This window comes from Rhipicephalus microplus, chromosome X (genome assembly GCF_043290135.1).
Source record: "Rhipicephalus microplus isolate Deutch F79 chromosome X, USDA_Rmic, whole genome shotgun sequence".
Taxonomy (NCBI): Eukaryota; Metazoa; Arthropoda; class Arachnida; order Ixodida; family Ixodidae; genus Rhipicephalus; species Rhipicephalus microplus.
The window spans coordinates 203,183,140-203,204,387 of record NC_134710.1 but is presented as its reverse complement, the minus strand read 5'-3'; the positions used below and the strand labels follow the sequence as shown (position 1 = coordinate 203,204,387).

The following is a 21,248-nucleotide window of genomic DNA, read 5'->3' as shown; positions in this document are numbered from 1 at the left end:
TGTGACAAATCCTGAAACGATTTTAAAGCAAGAAACCTGTCAATTAGCACGTTAAAGCCATCTTTATTTGTAGAATTGATAATTCCTATATTTCAAAGACAACAGTCTTTTGCTACCAGAACACCCACAATCTTTTTTATTACTTTCCAGGCGTCAGATGCTGCTCCAATTCAGTCATTCTGCGCACTCTCAGCTCAAGCGGAGTAAATTTTGCTTGTGGCTCCAAGGTATGAACACTGTATTTTGAACTTTTGCTCCTTAGGCGACTGCGCGCACAAGTCATTCGACTTATTATTACAATGGAATGCAGCAATACGAAGGCTGGAAAGTAAAAACAAAGCGTGTGAATGCCTTTCTATGCTGCTTGAATGAAAGTCTTCCCTTGAGATGTTAGCATTAGAGATACAAAACAAAAACAGGGTGAATAGCCTAAAACTAGTTTTTGTCGAGGAATAAGAGTGATGGTGATGCCTGTGCTATAGTTATGATGGTAATTTTTTGGCATGTGTTTTAAAACAGGAATAACTTTTAACTAATAAATATTTTATCTATCGCGCTGTAACATTCTGGATATATGTTTTTTAGGGGCGAAGCTCCTTAGGGCGTGGGCTGTGCGTCCCCTGTAGCCTGTATGTAGCCACCTCTAGTTTAGTTCTTGCAGTGTTCACTAGATGGCGGTACCGTCCCCTGTATGTAGCCACCTCTAGTTTAGTTCTTGCAGTGTTCACTAGATGGCGGTACCGTCTCCTGTATGTAGCCACCTCTCGTTTAGTTCTTGTAGTGTTTACTAGATGGTGGTACTTGTAGCTGATGATGAAAAGATGCAAGATGTTATAAACTAGAAAGCGGTACTTGTAGTTGATGAAAGACGCGAGATCTTATACAAGAACCGCTCTCCCTTCATTTCACAGACCATAAAGCCGTCATAATGAAGGGACATCGCAAGCCATCCATCGTCTAAGAACAAATAAAAGTTGATTTGTGTATGTACACACACAGCGTTTCTCACGTCTTTACATGATGATCGACTGGGCGAATTACACGGAAGATTCACAGTTTACCGATGAATCCCTCCGGAGCTTCGCCCATTCATCATCATTCACCCCGTGAATATGCCGTAATTTTTTCTCCTCTTTTTCAATCCAACCTCTATTTTTATACATTTCTGTTGCCTATGGTTGTAGCTATTGCACCTTTACCAAAATGATCTTTTTCGCTAGCACTGTAAACAGCTTTTCCGCGGACCAGTTATACTAACATCCAGCTTTATTCACAACATCTGCGAATTTAAGGTCGATTTCTTCTACGGTTATTTCTTGCTAAATACCTCAGCATTCCATATTGATGTGCAGTCTCTTGCGCACTCTTTTTCTCGTAGCAGACGCATGCCTCATTCTGCTTTTTGGTCGGAAGCACCCAACTTTTACACGATACAAAAAAGAAGTGACACAGGCGCTTAACTACAGCTAAGCGTTTATATCAAAACGTCAAAATATAAAGAGTAAAGAAGAAAAGTGAAACGAAGACCAAACAATCAAACGTCCAAGTGTCATGTCATACAATAGTCACCCTTTCTCATTAATCATACGATTCAGCAAACAAAGTTCTTTTCGCGTGAACAAGATTGAGGGTGCGCTTACACACTCAATGTCATCACGTGTCATTTTCGCTGCTTCAACAAGCACACCGGTTAACTCACCCCCAACAAAACATAAAAAGTATGTGTCGTAAAAATACGGCACGCAATTACACTCTTTACAACGTATAGCCAAGTGACCATTTGTAGCTTTTAAAGCGAAGCATTTCTTAACAAACCTCGGCGACTTAGAGCGTATCTATCTATCTATCTATCTATCTATCTATCTATCTATCTATCTATCTATCTATCTATCTATCTATCTATCTATCTATCTATTTATCTATCTATCTATCAAAATTTGCCGCGTAATGATGCTCCCCTTCAGCGACGTAAAACGACACAACCTTAAAAATATTGAAAATAGGGTTGGTGTAAAAGTGATTAATGTGCAAAATTGACCCTTATAAAAGTACCAATGAACTCTTGGTCCTCATTTCCCAACGGCTGTGAAGCAACTGTCCATGCGGTGGTCAAACGCGCAACGCAGTGGAGGGTGCTTAGAATCTCTGGGTTTGAAAAGGTCGCCATTGAAATCTGGACTTGGCTACCTTCAACGCTACGATGCTATCTAGTGAGGCTAGTCTATCTTTGCTATTCGAGTATTTCGAGTGAGTTAAATGGGATGTTATGGGGCTCAGCAAAGTTAGGAGTGGAAGAAACGCTTATACAGTACTGAAACAAGGACATGTTTTATGCTTCTATGAATTAGTTGACAGAAAAGAACACGGGGTGGGGTTTATTATACACATAAATATCGCGGGCAACATGTAGGAGAACTACACTCTAAAAAAATATCGACTAAAAAGGGGGTCTTTTTGTCCCGCAACAATAATCGTCATCAGGCTTGCGTGTGCTTCCTTTCTTGAAAACTTGGCGCTATCGAAAAAGCAATGTAACCCTGATAATGGCCATGTCGATCGTGACCGGAATGTACCGGGCGCGCGGCGATAGCGCAAGGATGGAACACAATATATTGATGATTGATTGATTTGTGGAGTTTAACGTCTCAAAACCAATGTAAGATTATGAGAGACGCCGTAGTGGAGGGCTCCGGAAATTTCGACCACCTGGGGTTCTTTAACGTGCACCCGAATCTGGGTACACGGGCCTACAACATTTCCGCCTCCATCGAAAATGCAGCCGCCGCAGCCCGGATTTGATCCCGCGACCTGCGGGTCAGCAGCTGAGTAACTTAGCCACTAGACCACCGCGGCGGGGCGGAACGCAATATAGATGACGATTGCTGTTGTGGGACAAAAAGACACCCTTTTTACTCGCTCTTTTTTTAGAGTGCATAGCTTCAGTCAAAGGGTGGCAACTGTCATAATTAGATTTAACAACAAGTACATAAAAAAGGTGGTACCGGCCTACGTGCCTATGACAAGACATGATGATCATTCGATTCAACACTAATATGAAGACGTAGAGTCAGCCACTAATAAAGTAAAGACAGAATATGATATGCTAATTGGTGACTTCAATGACTAAGTAGGCAAGAAACATTCCGGAAATTGTGCAATGGAGGAATATGACATTGGTTTTATAAACGCCAGAGGAGAGTTATCAGTAAGTAGAACGTAATAATTTAAGAATCTTTAATACCTTCTTCACAAAACGGGCTAATCGTAGTAGACTTGGCGAAGTCCTAATGACGGGACTGAAAATAGAACTGACTTCATTTTCTGAGCACACCCAGGCATGGTACAGAATGTAGAAATAATTGACAACATCGGATGCATTAACCATAGATTGGTAAGGGCTCGTATTTTCATAGATAAAGAAAGCAAAGGCAAAAACTGATACATAAAAGCCCATTAAATAACTGGCGTTAAGAGGAAGAGTACAAGAATTCAGTGTTTGGCTTCAGAATAGATTCGAAACTTTAAACAAGGTAGCTGACGTTACAGTTGACTCAATTAACGATAATGTTACTAGTATCATCAAAGAGTGTGCATTGAAACCCGGAGGTACAGTCACTAGACAGGACACAGGCAAATTATCTAAGGAGACAAAAAATCTCATTAAGAGACGACAAACCATATTAGCCTCAAATGCAACCGACAATATAAAACTAGGAGAGTTTTCAAAGCTAATCCATCGGAGCAAGGTAGCCGACATCAGAAGATATAAATGGAGAGCAGGCTGTAAAAAGCGGTAGGCTGTAAAACGCTGCAGAAGCCTGAAAGCTGCGAAGTTAAACTTGGGCATAGGCGAAAATCAGATGCATGCATTAAGGAACAAAGAAGGTAATGTCAAAACAAATATAAATAGGATAGGTTTTGCGGCGGAGGAGTTCCACAGAGAGCTGTGCAGAAGCCGAGACAACCAGGATGATATCATAAGAAGCAATAATAGCCCAGAGGATTCTACATCATACCAGTAACGACAGGGGAAGTGAGGAAATCTCTGGTAAAAGTGCAAAAAGGCAAAACTGCTGTGGAGGATAAGGTAACAACGAACCTGCTGAAAGACGGCGGAAAAATTGTGTTACAAAAATGGGTCACCTTATATACGAAGTGTCTCTTGACGGGGAGGGTACCAGAATCTTCTAAGAAAGATAAAATCTATTTAATACACAATAAAGGAAACGTCAAGTAGTTGAAAAGTTACAAGCCGATAACATTTCTGTCCATTCTCTACAAACTATTTAAAAATAATAGTTATTAGAATCAGGGTGACAATAGAGTTTAGTCAACCAAAAAAGCAAGCAAGATTTTGTACAGGCTACTTCACAATATACCATATTCGAACTATCATTGAGGTAATATAGAAATGCTCAGAATGCAGCCAACCCCTATTCATAGCTTATATAGATTACGAGCAGGCATTTTACCCAGTCGAGACATCAGCAGTAATGCAGGCGCAACCGAATCATGGCATCAACGAACCCTACATAAACATACTTGAAGAAATCTAAAGTGTATCCACAGCCACCATATAGTTCCCCATAAAAAAACGACAGAATACCAATACGAAAAGACGTAAGGCAGGGAGACACAACCTCTCCAGTGTTATTAAGCGCGTGTTGACAAGAGCTTTTCAGTGCCCTAGGTTAGGAAGAATTATTAATAAGAGGTAATGGAGAGTACCTCTGTAACTTGCTATTCTCTGATGGCATCGCCTTGGTGAGCAACTCAAGGGACGAATAACAGCTGCTCATGATTACTGAAAAAGACACGTAAAGCAGAAGAGTCGGTCTCAAACTTCATATGCACAAAACTAATGCGCAAAGTCTCGGCAAGCAAAAAAATGGCATTTTGTGATAAGAGAGAGGCATTGGAATTTGTAAAACAATAAAGGACTATGGCAACTTACGACAGCTAGTAAGCGCCAAGCCGAACCTTGCATTAACTAGAAGAATATTGATGGGGTGAATCACATTCAACAAGTATTCCCAAATAATGAATGGTAATCTGCCGCTAACCTTCAACAGCGCGTTATGTAACAGCAGCATCTTGCTGGTACTTACCTACAGAGCAGAGACCTGGAGGCTTACAAAGAGGGCTCAACTTAAGTTGAGGACCACGCAGTGAGCGATAGAACGGAAAACAATAGGTCTATTCTTAAGAGACAAGAAGAGAGCAGAGTGGTTCTGAGAACAAACCTGGGTTAAGGATATCATTGTTGAAATCAAAAAGAAGTGGACATGGGCCAGACACGCTGCACGTAGGTGGGATAGCGACTGGTCATTAAGGGTAACTTACTGGATTCACAGATAAGACACACGAAGAGGAGACCGAAACTTAGGTGTGCTGATGAGATCCAAAAGTTTGCAGGTGTAACGTAGCAGCATAAAGCACAATACCGGGTTGATAGGCGGATCATGGGAGAGTCCTTTGCCCTGCAGTGGGAGTAGTGAGACTGATGATGATCATGAAGCGTGGTCATGTCTGCTCATGAGAAACTGTAGAAAGAAACATGTAACGAAACCTGTCCTGTGCACAATGAAAAGAAGGGTTGGAAGATCAAACACCGGAATGACTATGCTGAGTGGGCACCACCCATTGTTTATAGAGCACCCTTGTCTTGCAGTGGTGCATACATAGGGCACACTCAAAGATGTATTATTGAGACGGCAAAAGAACATCACAACAAAGTGCAAAAAGCTACAGAAAGTTACTTGGCCATCTGTTGTGGTGAGTGTGGTTGCGGGTCGTATTTTGACAGTGCATGCTTTTTTTATCTTAGCAGCAATTAGTTAACCGGTGTGACTGCTGAAGCTGCGAAAACGACACGCGATGATTTTGAGTGTGTAAGCGCACCCTCCATCTTGCTCATGGGGAAAGAACTTTGTTTTCTAGTTGATGTGATGGATAAGAAGGGATGACTGTTGTATGGCACCACACATTGGCTTTTGGCTGATTGGTTTTCGTTTCTTTTATTTTATTTACCTTTACACCAATATATTCTGACGTTTTACAATAAACGCTCTGTTGAAGTTGGGTGCTTGTGTCTATTCTACGTGTTTCGTGTAAATGTTAGGTGCTTCCTACAAAGACAGATCTATACCAGCTGGTCGAGTATAATTGCTCATTCTGCTTGTTCCGAAACATTATTATCCCCAACTACAAGCTCAGAGCATATGGAATCTCTAACAAGTTTCTTCCCTGGCAGGAAACAAATTATTTTAGTAGGCTTTTTTAATGACCACCTCAATCATTCTTTTTTGTGTTGGCAATGGACATGTGCTGTAGGGAGGTATTAGAGTTTTATTGCAAGTAGTGGCTGTACGCATCAAAGTGACGTGCGTGTGGCGTGACCCTCCGTTCGCCAGTATCGCTTCAAGTTTCTGGGGCTTGTCCTTGAGAGCGCCTAATAAAAGAATGGAAGTTTTTCGGGAAGCTCGCCTGTTTGCTTGATAAATGGAAATGAAACCAATGGGTAATTAGGTGAAAAATAACACACGATAATGTTTCTTGCATTCACTTGTAGTGCAATATTTAGTAAATAACATGAAATTATGATTGCAGGCGAAAAAAACCTAGTCCGTCAGCAGGTCCCACTTCTGCAAGCGAATTAAAAAATACACATTGCGTTGTTTTTGAAGAACGATTTTGTCACCGCCCTGTATTAATGCAGTGACTTGCGCGTTGTCGTAGTGTGTTTGTCATTCAGTTAACTCGGCGATTCCGTAGAATGGGAAGAAGATGGCACAAAGCTTTAAATGTAAATTAAAGGCATAAATATTGTACAGGTTGATCTACTTGATATGCGCTGAATTCTTACGTTCAAGCTCGCTTAGGGGTTACACGACAAGCGGTATACACTCCTGCATGACATACCAAAATTGAAAATACAATCGCGTGACAAGCAACCTAGCGACTGTGCTAGTGGTTTATTAAAAGTTTGCAGAACGCTTGTTATTTAGTGAACGTAATTCAAACGTGCCAAAAGAGTTCAAAAGAAGTGCCAAAACAGAGGTTACAAATATTGCAGAAGTATGAGCTCCTTGTTAACCACGATCCTCGTAATTAGTAGCGCAGGGCATGCTGGTTTACGAATAACGTGTTGTTATCGAGTACGTAACTTGTTAATGAATGTTATTCTCGCATTACTCGCATGCAACAGGGGCTTATGCATGTTTGAGGGTAATTGTGTCTTTGGAAGGCACTGTATTGAGTGCCCTCATTGACTGGCGATCGACCGAAATCACAAAATCACAATATTACTAAAGTGCCACCACGCGCATTTTACTGCGTTACGCGGACCGTTGCCTGTAGTACAACGGGTCGAACGGCGACGGCAGGAAGGAATGCAGCTTTCTCTCACGAAAAAAAAAAAAAGACTTAAGATTATGGAATCCTCCGTCTATTCACACATAGTTACTCTTGGCAGTGAAAACAAATTTTACAGTGAAACTGAGTGACGCGGGCCCTTATGCATTAGCTTTAGAGGACTTGACGGTGAAAGCCATCTGGCGTGACTATTTTACCATGCACTTTGTATCTTGCGGGCAGCTTTTTATTTTCTTTTCTTTAGTCATGATAATGTAACGATGAAGAAATGAACGTGAAGCTAACGTGTCTCTATCCACAAGGCATGGTTGGTTATATATGTGACTTTTTCTGCCACACACCAACTTTTCGCCAACGTGCCCGTGTACTGAACAGTTTAAGGCTGTCGCCTTAATAGAAGGCAGAAACACAGTGCGACATTAGCATGATGACTCTTATTTTATGGCTAGATTTTCCTTCCGTGGGAGCACTTCAGATAATTGCTTATGGACGTAGCTGTATTTTCTATTTGCTAATGGCACTGGAAATATAGCGCACATACATTAGGTTTCGAAGTAAACTTAAAAACTAAAAATATACCAGAGTAGCTAAACTCGTCCGTGTGAAACATTTTGTGAATACTGATCTAATTGGGCAAGTAAAATTTTTCACGCTTTCTACTGAATCAATTTAAGCTAAAGTATGCGCTTCAAAACAGACACAAAGCTAAAAATAGAGAAAAAACAAATTATACCCCCAACCAACTCATAGGAGAACTTTGGTATTCTGAAAAAGATAAGTGACGTGATTTTTTACTTTTTTTTCAGTAGAGCTATCTACCTAAAAGCTAAATCATTTCTATCGCTATTACTTTCTAATAGCACGAAATACAAACTTTACTGGAGATGGGTGTCAAAGAGAACCGCATTTTGTATGAGAGCACGACCAAATGTCCTTCGCATCTGAAGTACGCCGAAAAATGCGGAGTGCGGCTTATGTGCTCTGACTCGGCAGTTGATATGGAAAGGATCAGAGATGACAAGGCAAGGTAAGTTCAGTCCCGTGGCCTCCATTTTGGTCAAACCTTGTACTTTGGTAATGCTCACGTTGATTACACGGACTGTCTCACCTATAGCAGGCACACTATCGGCGTCAAATGAAACGCGAACAGCAGAGCGCGTTGACCGAGCAGTAGTAACGGTATAGTGAGCTTTATCCGGCCGTCATTATTGACAGGTGCGCATACTCGGTTTAGCAGCTCTGCACGACTCCTGTATAATGCAATATTTTGCTTGCGTTCTAGTTCTGATGTGGTAATGGTAGGGTACAGCGCTGGTGCGCCGAGCGAATTTGTTATTTCACTTTTGTTTTGCGTTTTTTGTTGCCTTCTTAAGGAGTGTCAGAACCAGAAGAGGAGCAAACATATCGTATTGTAGGCTAATCGCGCCGTGCTGCCAGACCAGATTTGGGAAGTAGACCTGTTTATGATGACTGGAGGGCGCACACTGCATCTTTGCTAATGCTTGCGGCACGCGCTCCATCGTTTATGTTACTTTGAACCTAATTTTTCAGATCTTTTAAAAACTAAAGCAAATCTGACGCGAAAATGGCAGGAAATCTTGTTTGAAGTTGAGTTGAAAGACTGCAATAAGCTTTATGCAGTGAGGTTCAATAAGTCAATATAAATGTAACGTTCTAGCTTTAACATATGTTATTGTCATCACAATGAGTTAGCTAATCAGTGGTAGGTAATAGTCAGACGTGAAAAACTGAATGCTTCAAGCTACCTGTTATTTTTTGCCGGTGTATGAAGCCCAGCAGATACGAAGCTCACTGCGAGACCTAACGCAACTCCCTACAAGGTATAGAAGGCTGCGTGGGAGAGCAAGCTGTTCACTTAAAGCTCGCCCCTACAAATTAGCACGTTCACGACGATAAGAATTGTCTTTGTAGTGTAATATCATCTGGGGTTTCACGTTCCACAATCAAGATATGATTATGAGAGACGCCGTAGAGGAGGACTCCGAAAATCTGTCAAGACCTGGTGTTCTTTCATGAACACTAACATCGCACAGAACACGGGCGTCGTTCGTTTCACGTCCACTGAAATGCGACCGCTGTGGCAGGCATCGAACCTGGGACGGCTCAGCAGTCGAGAACCGTAACCCCTATTTTACTGTGGCGGCCCGGGAAGGATTTCTTGGAAAAAGCAAGCGTCTTTGCACACGCTAGCTTCTTAATCTAACATTTACGTCAAAATATACTAGCATCCCAAAAACTATGACAGCTTCACTCTATTGGTGCCAAACCTGAAGGAAGAATGCAGCTTGGTGCCTTTGCTTGTTCTTTTCGTTAGTTTTTTTTTGTCTTTCTCTTTCTGTATGTTTATTTTATTCTTTTTTGTATCTGTTTTTTTGTATTTTGTTCTTCCTATTTCTTTCTTTATGCAATATTTTTTCTCACTCTTTCATTGTTTATTTATCTTTCATCTATTTTTTCCATCTTTCTCGCTCCATATCTCTCTGTGCTTCTTTCTTTTTGTTTGAAGTGAAGAGTTTTATCATCTGTGAAACACGAGTGCAAGAAAAAATATAACGCATAGGACAACGCTGGTCTTGAAAGTGAACTTTATTAATCCTTCCGTCGCAAAAAAATGAGGGAACAAATATTATCGTGTGAAAACCACTTCTGTAAGTTAGTGATCCCTTTTTATTTCCAAGAAAGCCGATTCGAAAGTAGAGGAGTGTGTTATTGCAAAGAAAACGATGAAATTCAAATGTCTTACTCCTCACTTCTCTTCACTCATACACTTCGCCGTCCTCCTCAGGCAGTTAAAAAAGGTTCTTGTGAACTGATTCGAAGTGATTTTCATGCACGTAGAGGCATGTTACAGAATGGGCATGTGCTTTGCGAGCACTCATTCGGCAGTTCAGCAGCAGTGGCGTCACGATCGCATGCCGGTAAAATTTGGTTGGACAGCGTTCCCACCAAACCAATGCTCATGCGGACATGAGTTGTCACATCATCCTTAACAGAGTTCTCTAGCAACCTACGCAGTAACATAATTGCTTCCTCAGCAGTAAGAGGCCTGTTCTGTTCAGCAGAAGAAAATTAGGGCAGTTACGCCGTAGTGTTGCAAAGACTCAGAAAGCAGTGGATCTGAGGGTGTTGACCTCCTCCTCACCCTCGCTTCCATTTCCTACTTCCTTCCTGTTATATACACGGCTATGCTTGCTGTCTTTTTTTTTGTATCTATTATCAGCGCCTGCCTATCTCTCACTCTTTCTTTCTTTGCTTTCCCTGTAATCACCTTTATGCATTTCTTTCTCTTCAACGTCTATTTCACACTATCTGTACTGGTTTTCTCGCCTTCTACCTTTTCCTCTCTTTCTCGCCTTGTTTCCCCACTATTGCTGTCTCTCTCTTTCTTTCTATTTCTTTCTTTTCTTCTGTCTTTGTGTTCACTTTCTGTCACCCATCACAGTTATTGCGTCACAGGGGGAGCTAAATTGCGCTCGAAATCAGAGTGATACAGAATATGAAGAGCAGTACGAAGAGAGCGCGTGCCAGTTTATGACGGCGATAGCTTTTAGTTGTCACCAATTCTCATTACGCAAAGTTTGACAGCTGCGCTGTAAAATGGTGCCATTAATACAGACCAAACCGCCCACGCGCTCTAACTATCTGCGCTAAACGTAAAATAGAGCACAAGAATTACACTGCTGTTTGTAAAAGACGTGCAGTTATTATATACATGTTTGAACACTACAAAAATGCTGATAGTTCTTGCTAAGTGGTTACTGTAGTGCAAAAAAACACAATATTTATTTATCCGCCACATTTTTCTTTGCCTCAAATAAGCCGCAAGAACACATAAGCACCCAAATGCCGAAACACACAAAAAAATAGGATTGCTCTTGGATTTCTGCACGCTTCTATTTTGCGAAAATATCACGAAACTGGATAAGTTAAGTTGCAGCGTGCTCAACATAGTCAGTCATTGTGTTGTATGTGGTAGCGCAAGCTCTCTCAAGGAGCTACAGTGCCTAAAACTAGAAATAACAAGTGTGACATGTTTGTCCCGATATCCAACAAAGGGTTAAAATACTGTAATAGAGGTTTTTAGCAAGTTACGGAAACACGTTACGGAAATACTACACAATTCCTTTCTGTGTGCGCGTACAATGATCGCCTATGCGCACTCGTCAGCCGGTTCCGTGTGGCCGCCATTCCGTAACGTGTTTCCGTAGCTTGCTAAAAACCTCTATTAACGCGAAGCCTCTGTGAAGCTTATGCTCACATCCGTCCATCTTTATGCCCGCCCGTGCCTTGGCATGGTGCCAGGTGGCCATCGGAGGGGGATAATTGACGCCGGTCACGTCAGTCACGCGTTGTACTCTACAACGCTCACGCTTTGCCTGCATAGCGTGGCTGTTCATTGCAATAAGTACAATCATGAAAGAAGGGAGACAAGCGCATCACGTCCCATTCTGACCGAACCCTTCACAATGAGCACAGGCGTTCGCTGAACACTCTTTGTGAATTACAACGTGCCCTTAAGTTTTTCTCCAAAACACCACCACAGATGCGCAAACAGCCAACAGCGAAATTTCATCAACATACTATCTAACACCCTCCACTTTGTTTATCTTAACCTTACTCCTAACACGCGCGCTACATAGTAAATTACAGATTCGCCTGGTATCGAAATACTTTATCAATATTTTGTACCGAAGGTTCGCTGACAGTTAATTAAGCGCCCAAGTTCCTGATGGGGAAAGCTTCGCATATTTCTCTCTCCAGCCTATCCGCAACTCTTCCTGTACAAAGGCAAGTGCTCTCATGAGCCAGTTGGCAGCATGCGCTCGTTGAAGCATCGGCCCATCTGGCCGAAATAAGACCGGTGTTCTATATATTACAGCCTCTCAATAAAGTTAAGTAATAAGTTCCGGCTTTTTCCGTGCGTCACTTTCTTCTTCTTGTGCTCACGTTTGAAACTTGCCGGAATTCTTCACCTACCATCATGTACCAACTTGCTCAGAAAACTACACTGCTGAACTTTTCGCTTTCTTTCTTTGTTTCTACTTAGCTGTCTTGTTCTCTTCCCTACTTTCTCTCGGTTTATCTTAACTCTTTTTTCTGATAGTTTCTTGCTATCTTTTTTTGTCTTTCTACCTCTTCATCTCCATCATATCGCTTTTGTCTCTTTCTCTCTAGTTTCTTCTCTTTCTTCTTTTCTTCTTCACTTTTTTGTTTTAGTTTAACACTTGCTGTACATGGTAGTGGGGTTTTCCCAGATCCTGTGGCGCCTAACCTATTGAAGAGCTTCGTACTTGATGGTAAAGAGAATGAAGAGAAGATATGCCGGGCTCATCGTTGCGTTTGGTTTGCGAATAAATAGAAACGGTATATTATGTATTTTTATTCTGTCACCGATATTCTTATCAGCAAAAAGATATCTGGTAAGTACGCTTGAAAAATTATGATTAGAAATAAGTGTGGCGGTACTTTTATTGTTAGGCAGCTTTAAATTACGGTAAAGCCACAGGGACGTCTGCTCTGTGATATTTGACTACATAATCGAAACAAAGCGATTGCCACGTTAGTGTGAAATTTTTTTACCTATATTATTCGTTTCGTACCCATCACTACCTCTGTCTCAAATCACACCATGCAGCCTGCATCTTTGCTCAGATATACTCCTTTTTCAATTATTGGATATATATATATATATATTATTTCAGTCAGTCCAAAATTACTTTGTATTCGTAAAACGATAAGCCTTTAACTTAAAGATCCGGCCACCCAGTTCTTGCCGATCCCCCTGTGTGGGTGTGCGCCTGTATATGAAGGATCATCATCATCATCATAATCATATTGAGTTTTTTACGACGGAAGAACGCAATTTACCGAGAGCTTGAGCAGCTTCGCCGTAAAAAAGAACATTACGACATTGTGACACTATCGTACCTACAACTCTCTTGTTGAAAAGCATAGTGGATCCCCCGGGAAGTAAAGGTAAGGTGAACAAAATATATGTTTTTTCTAATAAGTTTGCACTGATTACAGCCAACATCGCCGCCTCTGACTCCAATTTTGCAGTGGTATCTGATGCGATGATCTTCTTTGAAACATGAGAAAATTTGTGGGTTGAAGTCAGCGTAATATTGGGCCTATGAGAATGGTCATGCAGCTGCCTACATGGTTGACTTTCATGTTGCAAAGAGAGTGAAATAAATAGAAGGGACCCCTAAACCATGATATGTAAGTTGTTCATTACTTCAAAGTTTATCGTTGTACATATTGGGAACGATTCAGTGTCATTTGTACAGAGATTTCAAGGTGTAAATAGGTAAAGGCCTGATGACCACCAATCAAAGCACTTACATGTCTGGTCATTGGGTCCCCACAAGGTACTTCTGTAACTTTTAACCCTACGCAATCATGCAACATGCAACGTTAGGAAATACAACTAATTTCAATTGAATCTCATTTGATTCGTTTTTAACCAGTGTACAATGTTTTATTACCCTTCTGGTCAAACACTCAAAGCATTTACAGAACCCCCTTTTACCATCTTCGTATTCTGTTGTTCTATTCTATTGGCCTGGAGTGGGCACAAGTGCTTAGTTTTTAAAGATGATAGTCTTTCTTGGGGACCTTCAACACCAAACTTTTGGTCTCTCTGTACATTTTCTATTTGTTCGTGGTAACAATACCCCAAACGGCACCACACGATACCTCAAACGGCCAACAACATCCGCAGCGTCCACCACTATTGCGCAAGGTGCAGCGTTCATACTTGTGGGATTGTCCATTAAAAAACAATTATTGCGCATATCTGAGGCACCATAACAAAACGTCGATGTTTTTTATGTGTGCTTTTGTACTAGAGAAGGCATACACAAGTAATTATAAGGACCGTAAGGTTTATCGCGCTGCACTGACAGTGCAACGCGATGCTCAAAAAGACAAGTGTCTCCAACGCTTTGCTAAGACGACACGGTGGTGGCCCCTGCCCGTCGCTTCGCGTTCTACTCCTTATCGCCTCCGAGACAGGCGAGGCGCGCCTATTTTTCCGTGGGCGAGCACGCCTTCCTTCGCTTTCGAAGATATCTGCTAGATGGCACTCGTGTTAAACGTGCCTCGATGCGCTCGTTCGCCTTCGCTGCACAGATCAAGACTCTCTAGCGCAGCACTGCCAGAACACAATTCACCAATTTTCTCGCACAAAACATAAGATAAACGTTTTGTCCGCTCACTCCACACGCAAGACTATCGTTTTTTGACGACAATTGCAGTGAAAATGCAGATACGAGGCCATTTTTTTAATTTGTTTTGTAACATAGGCTTTCACTTGTTGTGCACCTAAAGAGCAAATGTGTGAATACGTTACGATGAGCACGCTAAGGTGACTAATTTTTGAGCAACTGTATATTCTCAGAAAGCTTACTGGGGTGCATTCCTGCAGCCTGTTTGCTTTTTCTGGAGTATAGGTACCTTAACCATGACATACGAATGTGTACCATGAATTTCAGGTTGCTCCTGCGTATTGCTGTGCACGACTCCTCACAGCAAGCATTCCTCAATGATCAGTTTGGATGTTCTTTAGAAGAAGCTGAGCAACTTATGCGTATTGCAAAGAAAAAGCAGCTTAAGATCGTCGGTGTTTCGTGAGTATAACAGCATGCAACATAAAGTTTTGTTTTAGCCAGTAGCGTTGTGCCGACTTTCTCTTATATCTGACCACTGATTATATATTAACTAAATGATAAATCTAGGTTGACTTAACCAGGTAATATTACTATATATTAGGATCTGTTTCCTTTCCGTGTCTCCAGTACTATCATAGTGTGAGCGATAGGTGATACGATGCGACAACCTGAAACTTCGACCATGATGATTAAATCTAAAACAACACTCTCAAGGCGTGGATATCAGGAGTCCCTGTACCCCTGTCGCGCGGTGTATGTCTCTTTCATTAAATCTCTGTAACCCATTATAAATCCAAGACAGGAAATGAATAGAAGTGAAAAAACTTATAGTCGTAATGGCCCTGTTGGGTTGACATATATTGCATGGACACACATTGAAATAGGCTGTCATCCCTAGGCACATGTAGAAAGTGAACCAGACCAAGGGTTTTGCTTTTGCTATCTCGACGGATTTAGGTCGCAGATGCTTCTAGGTGCCATTCTTTGTCAGCGTTGCGAAGTGCGTAAACGCTCTTCAAAACAACTCTCTAGAGATAATGAATCGTGACTGTCGTTCGCGAGACACAGAGAAAAGGGTTATCAGAGAGGTCAGAAGGTCAACAAGACGAGTGTCTTATCTGCTAACATGCAATGGGGGCAAATAATAAATAAATGACGAGTGATAAACCCAGCAAGAATGCCGGATGTGTATCGACACTGTCTCATGGTATCTCATGGTGCTATTTCTGGGAAAATGTTAGCGTAAGAAATATTTCTGAATTAACATAAGGTGGGCTTATGCGACAATGAACGTGTTCTTCCTGAGGTAACCGGCATTCGGGATCCGCTTTGAAGCACACATCAAAAGGCTACAAATCGCTGTAAAGTTGCTGATTAAGCATACAGCCTGCAAATGGTATATACAGCCAGTGTGGCCAGTACCACTTTAAATATGAAGTCTTGTCAGATACCTCACTTTGCAAATTTTTAACGCTGTCCGCACACAGTCGATTGTACATGTCCAGCGCGGGGTATAGATGTCCTGCAAAATTCGTCTGCAGCGACGAACGCTGTTCCCAAAGTTTGCCTTATTTATTCCCATAAAACGATAAGAGTCCGCTCTGGCTCTATTGTACACATAGGCGAGCTACAAGGATGAGAAGTATAGGTAGAACAATAATAAATTCAATCTTTTACCTTCCCATCGCATTTGGAACTTAGCAAACGTATCGTCTTTCACAAAAATATTGCGATAGAGGTGAAACAATGGCTAGAGTTAGTTTCATGTGCACACAGATTTCAACAATTAATGAAATCACAGTGTATCCATGGAGCTAATGATGATGAGTGGGCGAAGCGTCCATCCATCTGTCCGTCCGTCTTTCTGCCTGTCTCTCTGTGTGTCCGTCTGTCTCTCCGTGCGTTCATCTGTCTGTGCATTCGTCCATGCGTCCTTCCGTCCGTCCATGTGTCCATCCGCCTGCCTGCCTGCCTGCCTGCCTGCCTGCCTGCCTGCCTGCCTGCCTGCCTGCCTGCCTGCCTGCCTGTCTGTCTGTCTGTCTGTCTGTCTGTCTGTCCGTCCGTCTGTCTGTCTGCCTAATACTGCTGGTTACTCCTGATGGAGGACAACATTAAACTAAGAGAAGCTTCGCCTTTACATGTGACGCATTAAAAGGGGACATAGCTTCTTAAAATAACGAACTAATGTTTCAAGCGACAATCACAGGGATCAGGCATATATATCTCTGAGCTTTGCGCCATTCCCCTCGTATTCGGAAGATAGAAGCACAATAATATAATCAAGCAATTTTAGCAAGAAACTCTATGGTGTCGACGAAACGCAATATCGAGAAAAACAGTCTAAGCAGAGCAGCCCCATAGATGGCATGGTCACTTGCAAAGCGTCCTCCTTGCTAAGCTGTATCTCTTGTCACCCTCTTATCAAAGATAACGTTTGACGCAAGGAGAGCATCAACAGTCGACATAATGCAGAGCCAAGGCATTCCTCGTTGTCTCGCGTACCCTTCACTTACTGAAGCACCTACTTTCTCTACACAGAGGGTGACAGAATCTGAAGTGGTCTGTGATTGTTTGCCGAGTCGAAAATAAGGACAGACCAGATACCTCTATTAACAGTGCAAGCACACGTTAGGTGCACATTGCACCCACACTGGAGATATACGTGCTACAGTGTACGCTTGAAAGTAACCGAAGTGTGTATTCCGTATGCGACAAGTTAGTGAGCTCAACAGAAATAAAAGAAAAAAAAGGATATTCGATGCATCGAGTGAGTTTATAAAGCCAGCAGACTATCGTCATCCATACGAAAGAATACTTATGAAAGAATACTTTTCATACCCCTCGGCTAATTCACGAATTTAGGCGTCTGTCAACGAGGTGGTTTAGTCTTCTCCCTATGCTTTGTGGCCGCGTTAAGAAAAAATAGTTTTCTGTTTAACCCATGAGTCTTTCAAGAGGGCCTTGAATTTTCTCTCATGTTGGAGAAAACCAACTGCAATACCAACGAAATATCATTATTTTTTTCTTCAGTTAAAATCATGCAATGATGAAAATGTTTAAAACCAACAAAAAAGTAATATTAACACGTTATGTGCAGTGAGGTGCGTAATAGTGGATTCCATGAAAAGGTTCTCTCTCCACTACTTCGTGGCAAGTGACAGAAAAAATGGCCTCACAGGGAAGCCACAGGTGTTTCTATGGATCGCAAACGTTTACAGTTCTGCTTGTTAGTATTCCTTTTTTTTTTTACTCGCTATATGGTTGCACAGGAGGACACGAAACTAATTCCCCCATGGCACTTGCAGGTTCGACATGGGTGTGATTTCTCTTACGGATGACGCATTTTCGCTCACTGTTAGAAATGCTCGCTCAGTATTTGACTTGGGACAGCAAATGGGTTTCTCCATGACAGTGCTCAACATTGGTGGAGGATTTGCGATAACTTCCCAAAAGAATGAAGGGTTCTTGCAGGTAAGAACATAATGACTAATTTGTTTCAAAGCAATATATTTGATTATCTAAGAAGGGGCAGAAATACTTTTGGGAATGAAACAATACTGCGGGAAGCGTGATAGGATGCCAAATTGGCTGCTAATGTCTACTTATGTATGTTTATAACCTTTTCATGGCTCAGCACAAAAAAGTGTTACTTGAGCTGCTAGTACAAGTGGAACGTAGTACTTGCATATCATCATAACGGGAAAATGCAAGTGCAAATACTGAATATCGCAACCTAAAGAGAATCTACATCATCTTCTTTTAAAACATAACAGCAGCACCGGTGTCGTATATGTAGCTTGAGTCATAGATGTTTCATGCGGAAGTGTTGACTTTTGTACAATCTAAAAACTGTACTTGAGAGGTAACTGAATACTAAGAGAGAAACTACCTACTTGTGCAAAAGAGCTTTCTACATATATATGTAGTTCTAAAATTGCTTTATCATTAAGCACCAAAGAGAGTACGGTAAAACAAGACATAGTAACAAATTCTTGTGTATCGCGTTTCTAGAAGAAGTATACGGAACATTTAAGCCACTTCCCCGTTTTTAGCGCTGGTTCTATCAGTGGTGGCATAACGGCATCACTAGGAGAACTGGTGGTAAATAATGTAATTGAAAAACTCGCCTAATATCAGTGATTCACTGATCGATTGCATTAACTTTTACATTCGCAGGTGTCCCGACTGATAAAATCGGCACTTAATGAGCACTTTTCTTCCTCATCGGAACTGACAGTGATTGCCGAGCCAGGACCATTTCTGGTGGCCTCAGCCTTCACTCTTGCGACCAAGGTTGTAGCAAAGAAGAGCAAGGTAACAGCTCTGAAAGGTATGCCACCCATATTGTATTCTTTGAAGGCGCCAGCGAATATCGTACTAGATGAAATCCCCGAGAAGAGAACGCGCAACATAGGCGCTAACTTTAAACATAATGTTCAATGTATTTGTGTGTTTTCTTCCCATGTTCCTGTTCATTCGGTGCTATTTTCGTCGACTTTATGTTCGATCAAGCGAAATTTTGTCCATCCCTAACCGCAAAGGGCTTAATAGGAAGAACACATTGTGCAGACAGCAAGCGCCGCTTTGAAAAGTTCAGACAATTTCTGTAGTGCTGTGCAGCGCGCAAAGTCATTATAACCCAAGCGTGATGTGGCCACTTCTTCAAAGGCCCTTTTGTCATGCAAAGACACCGCCCTCACTCACTTTGGTGGGAGGAGAGTCAGTTGTATGTTGTCAAACAGCACATTACTGCTGTTGGCTGATACCTGACATAAATCAGGAGTGGCGTTTGAACCAGATGCGCTTCTTGCCGCTGAGTGTCCGCACGTGCCAGTGCCAGGCTTAATAGAGGACTAAACTTATATATTAGTAACACTACGTCACACGGGAATCACAATGTAACGCAGAGATTCTATTTAATGATGAACCCCAAGGTAATGACTTAAGTTGACTAAGCTTATCTCTGCCGCCCCATCCCTCTTAGTGTGAATTTCAGCACACTTATTGGTTTGATAGGAAAAAATCACGTGTTTAATCGTGCCTCAAGTAACCATAAGAAACCTCATTCTTGGAAATATTGATAGACGTTTGCGTCAATCGATTCACTAGGCAATAAACTTCAGTACTTGGATTATTCGGTAATTACTTGAAAAGGGGCTCAAGACTCATATAGAATTATTTGCGTTTGTATGTAATTAACAGCTCTAATAACACTTTCCGAAATACATCAGCCCATCACGCACGCTATTTATTGGTGTTCATGCAATCCAAACCTTACTGAATAATGAGATGAAAAGTGGTACAGACAAGTATAATTTAATTAAAGAACACATTACAGATGTCTCTTTAACACATACTACAGTATTCATTGGTGTGTTTCAGCTGGATGCCAACGCTATGACGAAGTCTTTATCAACGAAAGTAAGTACAACAGTATCCCAAGAGATGCAAGTGAAGAAAAAGGAATAAGTATTCGGCCGTTAGCAGTGAGTAATTTCTCGTAAAACTTTTATAGAACACAAGCGGAGACGTGGTATAATGATATATATATATATATATATATATATATGCCTACTTTATTCGGTATATATGTGAACCTAAACGTGCGAGTGTCACTCAGCACCACCAGTAGCCATGGCGACGAGTGTAGCACAGTCTTTATGAGCCTGTTTGGCATCACGTAGCACGTGAACAGCTGACCAATGGTGCCTTGTGTATATATATATATATATATATATATATATATATATATATATATATATATATATATATATATATAAGGGAAACAAGTGTATACCTAAGGGATCGTTTTTCCGTGTTTTGACACAATATTCACACATATATACCCGATAAAGTAAGTGGGGGGTTAGCCGCCGTTATAGCGCAGGTGATTTGATTGATATGTGGGGTTTAAGATCCCAAAACCACTATATGATTATGAGAGACACCGTAGTGGAGGGCTCCGGAAATTTCGACCACCTGGTGTTCTTTAACGTGCACCCAAATCTGAGCACACGCGCCTACAACATTTCTGCCTCCATCGGAAATGCAGCCGCCGCAGCCGGGATTCGAAGCCGCGCCCTGCGGGTCAGCAGCCGAGTACCTTAGCCACTAGACCACCGCGGCGGGGCTAGAGCGCAGGTGTATAGCATCAAACGCGTTATTCGAAGGTCGCAGTTTGGTTCTCCTTAATGGCAAGATAACTTTTCACCCACTTTTCTTTCTTCACGTTTGCATCACAATTTAGTATAATAACTTCCCGTATACTTTTTTTACATAATTGTCTGTTAGATCCTATTATTATTGTGTCAAACACGAAAAAACGAGCCCTAAGTATAAACTTCCTTTCTTATATATATATATATATATATATATATATATATATATATATATATATATATATATATATATATATATATATATATATAGGAGTGTGTGCACTCTAAAACTTAGACAGTGCTGCGCACTCTCTTTCGGAGAGCACTTTTTGTCCCATATTTCACTCTCTTTATATCACCTCTTGTTCAGGCCGATTACAGTGATTCCCCCGAACGTGTAAAAGCACTCCCCCTCAACAGAGTAACATAACGCCACTCGAAGCAGAGTAGCAGGACCCCATCGAAGAGAGTAACAGTACACCTCACGAAAAAATAGCATAAATTGAGGCCACATCAGGATTTT

At 41.5% G+C, this 21,248-nt stretch overlaps 1 protein-coding gene across 4 annotated transcripts in view; it reads left to right on the top strand.

The window, feature by feature from the left end:
- LOC119187681 (ornithine decarboxylase) overlaps positions 1-21,248 on the top strand; it is a 45,774-nt gene that overhangs the window by 3,314 nt on the left and 21,212 nt on the right. For 3 of the 4 annotated variants that reach the window (XM_075878488.1, XM_075878489.1, XM_075878491.1), the window contains exons 4-9: positions 151-227; positions 8,235-8,401; positions 14,892-15,026; positions 17,873-18,038; positions 18,744-18,897; positions 19,950-20,053. In XM_075878488.1, coding sequence (XP_075734603.1) covers positions 151-227; positions 8,235-8,401; positions 14,892-15,026; positions 17,873-18,038; positions 18,744-18,897; positions 19,950-20,053 — 803 coding nt within the window. The remainder of the gene's footprint in view (positions 1-150; positions 228-8,234; positions 8,402-14,891; positions 15,027-17,872; positions 18,039-18,743; positions 18,898-19,949; positions 20,054-21,248) is intronic. The other variant, XM_075878490.1, reaches the window with a different exon arrangement.